Source organism: Egretta garzetta, unplaced genomic scaffold, assembly GCF_000687185.1.
Source record: "Egretta garzetta isolate BGI_Z169 unplaced genomic scaffold, ASM68718v1 scaffold775, whole genome shotgun sequence".
NCBI classification, from domain to species: Eukaryota; Metazoa; Chordata; class Aves; order Pelecaniformes; family Ardeidae; genus Egretta; species Egretta garzetta.
The window spans coordinates 354,997-369,604 of NW_009259754.1; the positions used below are offsets into that span (position 1 = coordinate 354,997).

Below are 14,608 nucleotides of genomic sequence, written 5' to 3' on the forward strand. Positions count from 1 at the left end.
TAATTTCTTTGTGGTTTTTTTGTTTTTTTTTTTTTTTTTTATTATTACAGAGTGGCACCTGTCTGGCTATGGCTGCAGACAGAAAAATGGCCACATACACAGTGGCATAAAAGATAATTTCCTGAGGACATTGTTCTTTGTTATTTGTAAGAATTTTGTCAAATTGACATCAGCTCTGTAGTCTAACAACAATCAGGCAAGTTTTTTTATGTAAAGACTTGTCAGGTTATGAGCTGATTTCATGATGGGGAAACTCCACTGCATTCCTTAAGATTTCACCAAGTATTATTCTGACTCTCCCTATCTGTTTTTAACTAGTTTTCATTCACCCACACTCAGCCTAGTGAGTGACAGGGTTTGCTCATGAGAAGTTAACAAAAGGCTAAACGTGCTTAATCCAGTTAGCATAATTTCGGGTATAAATACTGTGGGGACTGAGCAAGAAATATGTTCAGCTTTGCCCTGAATTTGTTTCTTCTATCTATACATTGGCAATTGTTTCCATAGCCATATTTTTGTCTTTATCAGTACAGCCCCCCCTTCTCTGTATTGAATTCCTGAGGTATCACCTGAGTAAGAATTGTAGACATACTGTATTTTCCCACTTGCTTGTTGAAGCACAGAGCAGCATCTGCATGAGAATGAGGAGAAACTTCTACTAAGGAGAGTTCCAGGATGCAGCCATCCTCAACGGTGACAGTAAGGTTCAGCACTCTGCCTGTTCTCAGGAGCGTGCATGGTTAGGACATTCATATGCCTGCCAGGAGAGCACAGCAGGGAGCACAAGGCAGGTAATAACTCTGGAGAAGAGGTGAGATCTGTGTTTGTTCCTGTACGTGGTGAAGGTGCTGTTTTTGATGTGAAGTTTCTCCAGGTAACCTCATGGTTAAAGGTGCATAAACAATATGCACTTGCCTTGCTTGCATAATTCCTGGCGGATTAAATTCTTGCCTCAGCAGAAGCAGTTCCCCTCTACTCTTCCTGCTCAGAGTAACAGGAGAATCCAAAGAGTTTATAGATTCAGGCATGTTCCTTAATTCTTGCCATATCTGTAGAGGCCCTGACGGCCATTAGCCATCTGCTATGAGCGATGATACCTGCACAGACCAATTCTCATTTCTTTTACTTTTATGATCTGTCATGTTGATGGGTTCAGACCCTTTTTGTGTATGTGCATGTTTTATCAAAGGCTTTGTGGCCAGTATGTTCCTGTCTGTTGCTTACCAGAGGCAGGGAGGGAGTTCTGCCTTCTTTTAAGAGCTAGAAAATGGGATCCACATTTAACCTTCGTGCCTTTGAGTATGTGTTAAGGTTTATATCTAACAAAAGGGTCATAGCGCTCTGTGTCTCACTCAGAATAACGCAGATTTCTGTTGCAGAGGTTTTGTGAATAGATGAGGACAATTTGTTTTAAACGTCAGTGAGAGCTATCTGCAAAATAAGGAGCCAGGCTGAACTTCTGGCTACGTTATTCCGAGTTCCTCTTCTGGCATCTGATAATTTTTTTGTGGGAGAGAAACTCAGGAAAGACAATTAGACAGAAAAAAAATCTGCTTTGCCAAAAAAAGAGACTCTCCTGCAGTCTCGGGTAAAACACCAGCTTGAGAGAAGCTAGAACTGCACATATCATGCATATGTTTAGTCTTAAAAAATGCTACTCATGTGAAAGCCATGTGGCACCTTCTGTTTATCATCCCTCACCCTTGGCAGTGATGCTGGGGCAGTGTCTGCAGTGAGCTGGGCATACGGTTTCTTCTGGTAGGAAAAGGTTTCAGTACGTTACCTCACATTCTGGCTCTGCCCTGGATATTTATCTTCAATGGCAGATTCTGGGGAATAACGTACCCTTTGTTACGATGTTTCAGTTCAGTGGGAGTGCATGCAATGGAGACTCAAGGGAGGTTTGGCCCGCGAAGCGGCTATCAGCAGCACCGTGCTCTGGGCTGCCTTCGGGAGGGCTAATGCAGTCTTTCTAGTTTTGCTTGTGGGATCTTAGTGCTGAGAGCATGCGTCCCCTCCTGCAGCAGGAGCTGGCTCTTCGCAGCAGAGGGGAGGTGTGCCACTTGGTGCCCAGAGGTGCTGGCCGGCCTGGCTGGGGTCGCACAAGAGCCAGGCACTCAGGAGCTTCCAGCTCTGCTGAGGCCTTCAGTGCCAGTCCTGGGAATGTTTCTGCACCCAAATCGTATGGAAAGCTTTGTTCATTGTTTTAGTATTATTTAAAAATGTGCATACTATCTATGTGATTTAAAAAAAAAAAAAGACTGTTTACACGAAATATTTTATATCTTAAGATGTGTGTACTGTAAAAAGAAAAAAAGGAAAGGATGAAAAATGATGTTTTTCTACAACTGTCAGCAGTGACTGCATGTCTGTATCATCGTCGACCGACTGTTGTTCCTCAGGGGTCTCCCCGCCATTCCTGTGATCCTGTCAAAACCATAGGGAAGCAAGTGAATCCCTGTACAGTCTTGGGAAGAAGGTTTTGTGCCTTAAGAATGGGACCTGCTTCCCTCCTATTTATTGTGTTAATTTATACAGTGATTACCATGGAAATGTCTCTTGTATTTTTTTTGTACATAGTTTACTGTTGATTGTTGTAAATAAGTTTTTCTTGTATATAAAGTAAACAAGTTTCTGAGCTTCCAGGAAAGATTTTCTGTTACTGATTTCATTGTGTGAGGGGCCTGCAATGCCCGTCTGGTGGGAACCAGCTAATAAAAATCTGTGCTGTGATAAAATGGTTTTATCCTGCGTTGCATCAGCAGTTCAGAGCTATTCCTTAGAGAGGAGTTAAATGATAAATGTGATTGTTGTAGATTAGTTTTGCAGCATTTCTTTGCATTGGTTTAATTGGCATGGAGTAGAAGATATCATGTAACTTATTAGCTATATCTCTGCAGTGAACAAAAGATGTTTTTAAAATGGTGGTTCTACTGCTGCTCATCCTGATCATAGCTCCACTGTCTGCAAACCCACAGCAAGGTGGGAAGACACTCTCAGAAGGCTCAGCAAGGTATTTGTTAGTTACCTCTATGTGTTTGTAGACCTCTCATCAGGTGGTGTGGTGTGACCACATCTTCTGGTCATGGTGGTGCAGTGCCCTGATGAGAGGGGAACAGTTGTTTCTCTACTCTGCTTGGACCTCTGTGCATTCAGTTCATTGCAGGCAATATATACAGTAACTAGAGTGAGTGAAAGTATGTTTAAAAAAATGTAGGAGAAATTAATTTTCTCATGAAATGTAGACATTGATTGCCATAAAATGACACCTGTAAACTTGAAACTAAAAGATCAGGAGATGTTTAGGTGAGCAGTCCATGGATTGGATTGTGATGAGCTTTCTCTGCCATCTACAGATTTATGTGTTCGTAAGATGCTGACAGGGAACTTTCAGCAGATTAATTTAAACTGAGCCTTTAGAAGAAATGTGGGAGAAATTAATTTTCTTGTGAAATATATAAAATTACTGCCATAAAATGACACCTGTAAACTTGAAATTAAAATATTTGGAGATGTTAGGTGAGCAGTCCATGGATCGGATTGTAATGAGCTTTCTCTGCCATCTGTACAGATTTATGTGTTCATAAGATGCTGATGGAACTTTCAGCACATTAATTTAAACTGAGAGGATGGTTGTAGAGTTCCATAGTACTGTTGCAAAGTAAATGGAAAGTAACTTTAAATGGTCATGAATATTTTCCATGTGAAAAAGACCTTTGTACTTGATACTTAAACTGGAGGAATTCCTTTGTGTGGAGGGAATAGTTTATGTGATAGGAGCATAAAAAACAGTAGCAATGTTATATACTGTTGCAAGATGCAAATGGTAAAATTGATCATTAAAGTGTTAGTTACCTAGTCCTAGTAATAAGGAGAAAAGAAAAATTACTGCATTTGCTCATACACACCCTGGACCTGCACGTCAGGCTCTGCATTAAGTAGCGCTACAGCATGCAAAGAAAGCAGCAGCAGATACAGAAGATATGCTTACTCCTCTGATACAGGTAATTAATTTCGGTCTTTTTTTTTTTTTTTTTTTTTTTATTACTGGGGTATCAGACCTCCTGCTCAGGGCTGCCATTCTCATGGTTTGATTGGTAACTACTTCATGTATCTTGGGAGGGTGGAGTGGGTTGGGAGGGAGGTGTGCTGTAAAGATCTTGAAGTACCCATGAGTTTGGTTTTTTTAAGTGTACTCTGCTGCTGGTTCCCTTGTCCCAGGTATTGTTGGGTTGCAGGTTTTTACATGTTTGGTGTTTTTGATACAGTGTAAATCATCAGGAGAGTTGAGGAGATCTGCTCCCACTGAATGGGCAGCACTGCAGACAAACAGGTTTAGAAGAAGCCTTGTCATTCCTTACCTGTAAAGCAGCTTCAGAGTCATAAGGTAAATTACATGTTTGCCTGCTGTGTGCCTGGTTGGGATGAGTAACTGTGCAGCCACCAGCTTGGCCTTGAGCAGCGTGAGATGTTTAGTTCTCATGTGGGCAGAATGAAAAGGTTCTGGGACCACAGAAAGTGACTTTTCATGTTAATAACAGCTAAAAGATACATGACAGTTCACTAGCAACTTCTGTCTGAAGTGTTCCAGCATTTTGCTGGCTTACCAAATGACCTGGAAGGTAGCAAGTCTTTGTCTTCACAAGAAAGGAGGAGATGGGGGAGTTTGCATGTGACCTAAACGACACACCACTTCTGTTGACTTCAGGATAAAATACGAGTCAATTGTGGCCTATGGCTTTTCCTCCGGGGAGCAGGGAAGGGAGTGCCTTCAGGCCTCCTGTCCTTAGAAGCAGCTTGGCTGATGGGGCGTTGGGGCAAGTGGTATGTCTCCCCTTTGCTAAAGGCTGTGCACAGCTAAAGCCTCAGGTGGGTGCGAGCAGGTACCAGCCAGGGAAGTAACAGGCTAGGAGGGACTGTCATGGGAGCAGCTTGCTCTCTCTGCACAGGTTGTCAAATTCCTCTTGCTCCCAGGATGCAAACTGGATTCACAGCAGTGTTTCCCAGCAGCCTGCTGAGGATGTGCTCTGAGCTGCCTCCCCACACACAGGCTCTCCACTGAGAGGCGTTTCTGCTTTCCTGTCAGCATGTTCCTGTGCTCATGTGTGAGCTGTGCAAAACCTTGGCTTCCAAGGTCCTTTTCTTTTAAGAAGAGCAGCCCAAGGAGACTAATATTTCAGCTTGGTTTCCTAGGGAAGCAAGAGCAGTCTGATTTGTCTGGTGCTGTGTGTATCAGCCTGTCTTTCCCTTTTTAATGCCTGTTTGGAGCTTACTGTCTTATTTCAGATGGTTCACGGGGAGAGATGGCTCATAGAATGTTACATTTCTACAAGTCTTGCAAGAAATCAGTATCCAGGATGAGAGGGAGACCTTGATAGTGCTCTTTTGCAGGGAGAGGCTCCAGTGTGCATACAGGAAGTAGGCTTAGTGCATTAATTGCTCAGTAAATTATTCAGATTTGGGCTTGTTATAAATTAAAAGCTGTTACAGTGAAGTAGAAAGAACTGATGGATGCAACACAAGATTGATTGCTGAAGAGCTGTGATTCTGAGGCCTTGTAGCTTTGCCGCCTCAGTTCCCCCCTCTATCAAAATTTACATCTGTCTATAAGTTATTGAATTTATGGAAAATTACATTTTAAATTACAATTTCAATCTGGAAAAATTTGAGAGGAGTGATTCAGCACTCCTGGCTAAGAAGCTAAAGGCTGAGAACACATTTGAGAGTTTTCCAGAAGGTTTCCTGTAGAAGAGTGAAAACCAAAACATTTGGCCTGTTTATACACAGAGCAACCAAGAAGAACAAAGTGTTTAGTCTGGTGTGCTCCTTCCCTTCAGGTTGTAGGGGGGGATATCTTTAAGCTGTGAAATTTGAAAATTCTATGATCCTTTTTTACTTCAGGGAGGCTATTTCCTTTGATTATTAATGCCTGTTCGTAACACTCCATGAGTCAGAACTCTCCACAGTCCTAATTAAAATGATGTGGAGCCTCCATTGTCTTGCCAGTCTCTCGTGAAGTTTGTTTTCTTCCCTTTACCCTCCTCAGAAAAACATCTATTCTTTTAATGAACATGAACTAGAAAGTAGGAGCCCAACACTGTAATCATTTAGATTGAAATGGTTCCCTGGCATGCAAAGCTGGGCAGATCTTGAAGTATCTTGGAGCACCTTTTCTTGAATCCCCCATGCCTGGACTCATATGATTACCTGAGAGCCCAAGTGCTGGCTGTTAAAATACATATTTCTGCACTGCAGTAGCAAGAGTAATGGGAAAGCAGAAATATAAAGCCCCCAAAACACGAGGGCTGATGAAAAACTAAATTCATTCTGTCTTAGTATCAGTACAGGTTTTTTAAAAAAAAAAAAAATCGTAGGAGGCTGACACATTGGTTTAGATATTTTAGGTTGGCAATTGATGTATGTGTCCTGAATTTCCAACCTATACCAATTCTTAGCAACAAAAATGTATTCAAAAGCGTGTAACCTATGTGGTAGCAAAGCACTATTTCTAGATAGCCAGGTCAGCTACAAATACTATATGAGTAATACATGGAATATATGGTAAGTACACTTGTTTCTTTAGATTTCCTATTTTACATTTCCTGTCTTCAGGTGTGTTTCATAAACTTTATTTTCAGCAAAAGTCTGTTATTATTAATCTCAGATGACATTTTCTTACTGAATAGCTGAATTGAGGATGAAGAATATGTCAGTAGAGCTTCACAGTGCACACATCTCCCCCAGCTGTAATTTTGGATGCCGCAATCTTTTTTTTTTTTTTTTTTTTTTTTTTTTTTTTTTTTTTTTTTTTTTTTTTTTTTTTTTTTTTTTTTTTTTTTTTTTAGCACAGGTCCAAAATGGATGAACTTTGAAACAGAAACCTTTGTGTATTTAGAGAGAGCTTGTTTTCAAGAAAGGCCATGGCCAAGTTTGTGAGAGAAAAAAAAAAAGTTTTATAAGCAGTCAGAGCCCTCCTAAACCGTGTCACTGGGCGTGAGCTGAGATCTCAGAGGCCCACCTTTTCCCAACACCCAGTGGCGCTTTCTCCAGTGAAGAGCCCCTAAAGACTACATGGTTGCTCAGGTAGTTTGCATGACGATGTCACGCACTGTACAGCTCACAGAGGTGCTGCTGCACAAACCCCTTTCAGAGGAGGGGAACCAATGCAAGAGAACTTCTGAAAAGGATTGTGTTTTTTCTCTAAAATGTTCAATATTCAAAGTTTAATAGAAGATTTTGTGCTGATGAGAGCTAATGCAGTACACCAAAAGATGCAGCATGCTGGTACAAGCTTCTTGCTCTGCCTTCTCACTGCAGGGCACTGCCTGCTCATGGCTGTACGGGGGGTTACTTGCCTTGGCTGTTTTGTGGTGGAACCTTTGATGAGAAGGTAAAGTGGGCAGACTCCTAAAAATAGAAATATGTGTTCCTTTTGGGTGATTGCGTACTGTGAGAAGGTGGTAGGATCTCTCAAGAGACCTCAGCACTGTGTGGTTACACTTACAAACTAAATATAAACATTTCTACTTGCCAAAGAGTCAAAAGAAAAACAGATTTGAAAATGGCAGAGTGCATGCCTCAGTGCTGTTTCACTTTTCTCCTGCATGCAGGTATGTTGTCAAGCTCTGCCTGAGCACTGTTTGTTTAATGACTAAAAGCACTTCATGTCACTCCAAAGAGTAAATAGCTGAAGTTATGGATTAACTAAGTTCCAGCCGAGCTCATGGTGGAAGAATAGATCACGCTGATTCACACTGAATAAAGCCGTAAGTGCTTCAAAAGTATTGTATCCTCTGGGATTTCAAAGTACAGCTAGCTTTAATGAAGCGTAAAGCTTGTCAAAAATGTCCGGTGACAAGGGGAGGATGTCAGGGCAGACAAGAAGTATTCTGGGGGAGCTGCTGATGGTTTAAAGGGAACTAGCAAGCCAGTCTGGAGGGCCTCTAATGAACGGCTGCTTTGGAGCTGGAATCAGAGAAAGTCACGGCACAACACAGCATTCAGCAAGGGAGCTGCTCTGAGAAAAAGAAGTGAAGGAGCTAGCTGAGCTGTCTGAATAGAAACTGTCTGCAGCATTCGGGTTGTGCTGCAGCTCAGCAGTGCGCTCCCCTCCCTTTACCTTCTCTTCTTAGGTGACTCCTGCTGCAGTATGTGGAAGCTCGTCACCATAGGGGTGTTGCTGGCTGCCTGCTCTTCACAAGTCTGTAGTACCTCAAGTAAGTTTTCGTTTTAGAGACACCCTTCACCCTCTTCCAGTTGCTGCAAGTGCATTTCCTGCTCCTCTGTCTGTCACAGGAGTAGCTGGAATCATTCCTGTTAACAGGGTTTGAATTCCTCTAGCAGAGGTTCACAGACACAATGCTGGGCTGTGATGGCTGCCTGGTCCCAGCCCTCATGACCCCCACAAACTGTCTGAGTATCACAGAGCAGAGGCTGGAGCTTGCTTCTGCAGCACGGCACTGACAGCCCATGGTTTCTAAGGGCAGGCTCTCTTGCTGTCCTGGAGAAGGGCTAATGCTCTGATAAGTGTCCTTTGGGAAGGAGCGCTACCAGTTTTCAGCCAGCTCTTTTCCCAGCTTGTGCTTTCACTTTTTTTTTCTAGTATTTTACAGCACTAAAGATGCAAACCAAGTCCTGAAAATCCAGAAGCGGGCAAACTCTTTTCTGGAGGAGGTCAAACCAGGCTCTGTGGAACGTGAGTGCATTGAAGAGCAGTGTGACTTTGAGGAGGCCAGTGAGATATTTGAAACAAAGGAAGCAACAGTAAGTTGTTTTTTTAAGGATGAACGTGGGACTTAACCAGTCAGTGGTTTGTTTTCATAAAATATTGCAATCCAGGGCATAGGAGATCTTGCTGTTGGCACTGAACGTGCATCATTCCTGATTCCTAAGGTGTAGGCATGTTTTTTAACGTAATTGTGTTACAGTGATGGCCAAGTTAGCACCTGTATGGGCCACAAAACTTGGGTGCTCATGCATGTCCCACCTGACCTCATTGTGAGGTTTAGGTCCTAGCCAGATAATCTCAATCCCTGCTTGACCCCGTCGGCTATTCTTGCTGTCAGCTGAGTTTTTCGCAGTCTTTCCAGTCCTTTGCCCTCTGTTACCCATTTGCCAGCGCTGGCTGCCTTTCACTGTCTCCCCAGTCTCCCACCTGTGCCTGACAAACATTTCTGTTATCACTAGGTCCTCTCTCCTCCAAAACTCTTATTTTCAGTTGGACACTACCTTTATTGTCAACATCATTGATTTCTGCCCCTTTCCACACCCAGTGGTTGCATTGGCTTGGGCTTTTTCTTAATTGCTTTAAGCAGAGTAGGCTTGCCACATAGGATAAACCAGTCCTTGCTGTTCCTTGCACCCCAGAGTGGAGTGGGATCTGTCTTCATGAATTGTGCGCTCAACAACACAGCTGACTTACCTGGCAGTAGGTGACAAGAGAAGCTGTGGGGGTGTTGAGGGGTTGTGGTGCTGGTGGGCCTGCAGTCAGGGCAGGGGGATCTGTGCAGAGTATGGGCAATATACAAGTGTCTGGGTTGGCCAGTTTTGTTGTAGTGCCAGTCAGTACACTGTCAAGAAGAATGAGACGAATGCTGTTGACTGGCGTGCTGTGCTCTGTTGGCCAAGACCATGATGCACTTTAAATCCCTCGCTTGTTAAAAATCTGCTTCTAGCCTTAATGTAAGTTTTGTTTCTTCACAGCGAAACTTTTGGAACAAGTATGTAGGTAAGTAAAAAACTTTCCTAATCACTTCTCTCTGTTTCCTCAAGAGTAACTAGTACTCCAGCCTTCCTTCTGCCATGTATCACATACTGATTCAAATTCTCATTCTCTCTTATATGGGGTGTGCAAAGAATGTTTTCCTTCCTAAAAAACTTGAAGTGCATCTGTGCCTGTCGTCAGTCATCTCCCCAGAGCTAAGGCACTGATAAAAAGTGCTCTAACCCTGCTTGATGTGATCTGAAGAGGAGTCCCACCACTGCTCTTTGCTTCCGTAGTAACCTGCCTCTCCCTGTCTGCCTCCAGTTTTACACTTTCTTCCCCTTCTGCCCACTCCACTCACTCTGCAGCTGTAATTCTTTGTCTCTGGGTAGCACCACAGAGGTATCACCACTTGATGGCAGAAAACGTGGGTGAGGCTTCGGAATTTGGGGAGGGTCTGTTCATGTTAATGCTTGATCTGTGAGCTCTGTATGATTTAGGGACTGAGTTTTCCTGCCTCTGTTTCAGATGGAGATCAGTGTGACCCACAGCCTTGTTCCAATGGGGCCTGCAAGGATAGTATTGGAAAATTTTCCTGCATCTGTAACAAAGGCTGGGAGGGTGTTCTGTGCAATTATGGTAATGCTGCCTTTAATCCACTGTAATAGAACATTCTTTGTTGACAGGGATCTTTGTGCATCAGGGACTGACGATTTTGTCATTGCACAGTATACTCGCTTTCTTTACTAATGTGATTTCTCTTTTGCTTCATGATGTGGTAAAAGGATTATCTGTGCTTATCTAAAGCAAAATGAACTTTGTGTTGCCATGGGAGAGGTTCGGAGATCTAAGATATCTACATTTTACAAAAATGCTGGAAATAATTCTGTAAAACAGGGTTTTCAGTTACTTTAGAATTGTCAGCACAGGGATGATGGTGGGGTTTTTTACAATACAGGGGAAAAAACAATCCACTGAAAATATTTGATTGTCATTATTGTGACAATTTCTTCCTTGGACAAATGCTGGGTAGCATATTTAGGGATGAACGTGTATGTCATGTATCATCAACAATTTGCACTGTCTGACTTGCAGTCAGTGACAATGGATTTTCTGTTCTCCAGTCTACCTGCCCTGACAGCAATCTCTGTTTTCTCCATCTCCCCACTGCCTTATTCTGGACCAAGGTCTGTTTGCTGTCCCTGGGCCTGAGTGCCATTAAAGCCCACAGCTGTCACCCCAAATCTATTGTCAGCTGTTGCTCACTTGAATCATGATGTCATTTTGCTGCTTTACCTTCCTGGGACTTTTTGACTTTCCGATTTCTCATGTCTTTCTTGCTGTTCATTTCTTCCGTAGAAGTCAAATACACCAACTGTTCTGTCAATAATGGAGGATGTGAACATTTCTGTAGGGATGACCCTGCCAACCAGGGCCGCTCTTGCAGCTGTGCGTCTGGGTATCAGTTGATGAACGACCATCTCATGTGCAAGCCTGTAGGTAAGAGGAGAATGTTTGTAGTCCAGACTTGACAGAGGGTTATTAAAACATGATGTAAGAGGGGTTTATGGGAGAATTGTCTGTGGCGCACTTTGTACTAGTTATCAAAAGATCCATTCCGTGCAGAGTAACTCTGTGCCTGCATTTCCCAACTCTATACCCACTTTATGGCCTGTGTCTGCCTCATGGAGACATACAGGGCAATCAGGAAACTGCCTCCTCTGCAAAGCATTGAGGGGCTTCCATGAAGCCAATGAATAGTATTGCCTAGGTTAAAGAGATGGAGGGAATGCTTTAGAAAGAGATTTTGTATTGGGTGATCTGGTATTTGCTAGTTAACTTCTCTGCATCTCCTGTAGTGGAGTTCCCCTGTGGAAGAGTGAAAATGGACGACATTGAAGCCAAAGCAGGATTCAGTATTCGGCTCATTGAGGGAAGAGCAGGAAGAAGGGGAGACAGCCCTTGGCAGGTAATGAGAAAACAGTTTTTCACCACAAACAGTTCAGGCTCTTCCCGAACAGCTCTGCATGCCTACCTCCTCCAGAAAGGCTCCTACATTACTAGTGGCGGTGTCACATGAAGCTAAGATTCCCTTAGCTTAGCTTTTTCAAAAGTAACCAAAAGTTGGAGTTACAGGAAAAAATAGTTTATTATCAGTTTAGAACTCTTCACCTTGCCACTGTTGCTAAGTTTACCTTGTTGCCCCCTTGCCTTGCCGACCTTGCTGCCTTACATTACCAAGTTACCACCTTACCTTGCCAACAATGTCAAGAGAGAGGATAGTGATGACGCTTACCTACTCTGTTGCTCCATTCTGGGGAAGGCCATTTAATCACTGCAGCTTGTGCTGTGTGATGCATGCTCCAGCTACTGTGAAAGCCTTATGGTGGGAGTGTGAGGTAATCTTTCTCCGTGGATCTGTTCTTAGAAGCTTCATCTGTCATAAGTTCGTGTTGGCAGATTTAATCAGCAAAATACGCCATAGCTTTACAGAGTAGGTTGTGACATGACAGAGAAAGGGGAGACCGCACAGAGCTTATTGTGGAACTAGTGAATGCATGTAATCGGGGCCTGATTCTCTTTGACATTAGAAGCCCTTTTAAACCATAGTATGAGAGTTGCAGCCTGAGATGATGCACTGTCTCTGGTGTGCTGTGGACACAAGAATAATCCCCTCATTTGAGCTCTGTGTTTCAAAGCTTTGAAGTACCACAGTGCTTCTTTGCAGTGACCAGCATTGTCCCATGCTGATTTGGATGAAGCCAGCCTTCATTCAGGAAGAATATTCAAAACTTTTCTGAAGGTGTTCCACAGAGACCGTATTCATAATGCTTTTGTCCCACTATGGAGCTTTGGCTTCCGTGAGTGTGATGTGCTTTGGTGTTTGATGCGTCTGGGTATTTTGCAGCCGCAAAGAAGAATGTGTACAATATTTTGTCAGCCGTGCTCCATGCAATGTCAGACCTCTCTTTTTTTGTTTCAGGTAATGCTGCAAAATAGCAAAGGGAAATTTCTGTGTGGGGGTGTTCTCATCCATCCATCTTGGGTCCTAACGGCAGCACACTGCACTGAGGCGGAAGAGGGGCTCAAAGTAAGACTTGGTATGGAAAAGAAGTCTGTCCCTGTTTTTTTAAATATAACTGGTTCATTCCCAAGTTTTATCATCTCAGGAGAAAGACTAGCAGGTTATGAAGACAAAAGTCTTTCGTGGTTGTAGGATTAGGTTGTCTAAGAAGTATTCAATATTAATAAGAAGGCCAACCGTACTCTGGGCTGCATCAGGAGAAGCATGGCCAGCAGGTCGAGGGAGGTGATTCTGCCCCTCTACTCTGCTCTGGTGAGGCTGCACCTGGAGTACTGCGTCCAGCTCTGGAGCCCTCAACACAAGAAGGACATGGAAGTGTTGGAGCGGGTCTAGAGGAGGGCCACAAAAATGATCCGGGGGCTGGAGCACCTCTCCTATGAGGACAGGCTGAGGGAGTTGGGCTTGTTCAGCCTGGAGAAGAGAAGGCTGCGGGGAGACCTGGTTGCGGCCTTTCCGTACCTAAAGGGGGCCTATAGGAAAGATGGGGAAAATCTTTTTAGTAGGGCCAGCTGTGACAAGACAAGGGGTAATGGTTTTAAACTAAACCAGGGTAGGTTTAGACTAGATAAAAGGAAGAAGTTCTTTACAATGAGGGTGGTGAAACACTGGAACAGGTTGCCCAGAGAGGTAGTGGAGGCCCCATCCCTGGAAACATTCAAGGCCAGGTTGGACGGGGCTCTGAGCAACCTGATCTAGTTAGCGGTGTCCCTGCTCCTGCAGGGGGGTTGGACTAGATGACCTCTAGGGGTCCCTTCCAACCCAAAACATTCTATGATTCTATGATTCAATATGCACCTTAGCACAAAACAAAAAAGTTTAGTAAAAATTTTATTTCATTCGAGCCACTATCAACCTTACTATGGAAGTGAGCTGATGTCTTCTGAGCATTGCTGCTTGTCTGTAAAGTAGAAAGACTTGGTCTCTTCCACTTGGGTTTTTCTGGTGGTGAAAATATTCAGGGTCATCCCAATACTGACAAAAAAAGTCTTCATCCCAGGAGGAGTATGTCACAGTGCCTCTTCCTGCCTTTTCATACATTTGAACACCATTACTTAAGAGAGTTTCAGTAGAGAAGAAGGAGAGGTGCTGCAGAATAGCAACACTGCCTTTACTAGCACTGCTGCTCTTAAGCATGAGAAAAGCTATGTCAAGTGTAGTACTGCTCCTGAATTAACAGACAAAAATAATTAGTGTTCCATTCACACTTAAATAGAATTTTTTTTTATTAGTGTTTTCTATCTACCGTTGGTGATGTGCATAACAGCTCAACTGCTTGCTTTCTCCATTAGTGAAAAGATAGGTTGTTCCCAGTAATTGTGGAAGGTCTTACAAATATATTGTCTGTTTACATAGCCTTGGAAATACATTGTCTGTATGCATGTTCCATATATGCTGTGGATGTGCAGGTGGTTGAGAACGGAGACAATAAGGCATATATGGATGGATGTGTTCATGTACATCCTCCATTGTTCAACATAAAGTATGAATGGAAAAGCAGGCGATACAGCCTTGGGTCATCTTGATGTCAGCATATCCACCTTTTCCCCAGAGAGACATCAAAGTAGAAGTGCGTGTGGTAGTTCGGAAATATGCATACAGACTACACATGTCCAAGCACTTCCAGTTACTAGCAAGTAATTTTCTTCCCTTTTAAGTGATTGCAAATATGTATATTTAGTTTTAGTGAGGCCCAAGAGGAAGAAACCTGTGCAGTTTGCTTGGTAAAGGATCTTGGAATGCTTTAGGGGAAAAGCAACCATCAGATGTGGTGTTTGAACGCTCTGCAGTGCTAGATGTAGCTTTGAGTGTAACTTGAATGG

The 14,608-nt window shown here is 43.2% G+C and overlaps 1 protein-coding gene across 1 annotated transcript in view; it reads left to right on the top strand.

Moving 5' to 3' along the window:
- The first annotated feature begins 7,538 nt into the window (after window positions 1-7,538).
- Window positions 7,539-14,608, top strand: part of PROC (protein C, inactivator of coagulation factors Va and VIIIa) — a 10,821-nt gene continuing 3,751 nt past the window's right edge. The window contains exons 1-8 of the mRNA XM_009639496.2: window positions 7,539-7,766; window positions 8,133-8,216; window positions 8,603-8,763; window positions 9,703-9,727; window positions 10,232-10,342; window positions 11,063-11,203; window positions 11,563-11,672; window positions 12,687-12,804. Coding sequence (XP_009637791.1) covers window positions 8,150-8,216; window positions 8,603-8,763; window positions 9,703-9,727; window positions 10,232-10,342; window positions 11,063-11,203; window positions 11,563-11,672; window positions 12,687-12,804 — 733 coding nt within the window. The 5' untranslated portion in view covers window positions 7,539-7,766; window positions 8,133-8,149. The remainder of the gene's footprint in view (window positions 7,767-8,132; window positions 8,217-8,602; window positions 8,764-9,702; window positions 9,728-10,231; window positions 10,343-11,062; window positions 11,204-11,562; window positions 11,673-12,686; window positions 12,805-14,608) is intronic.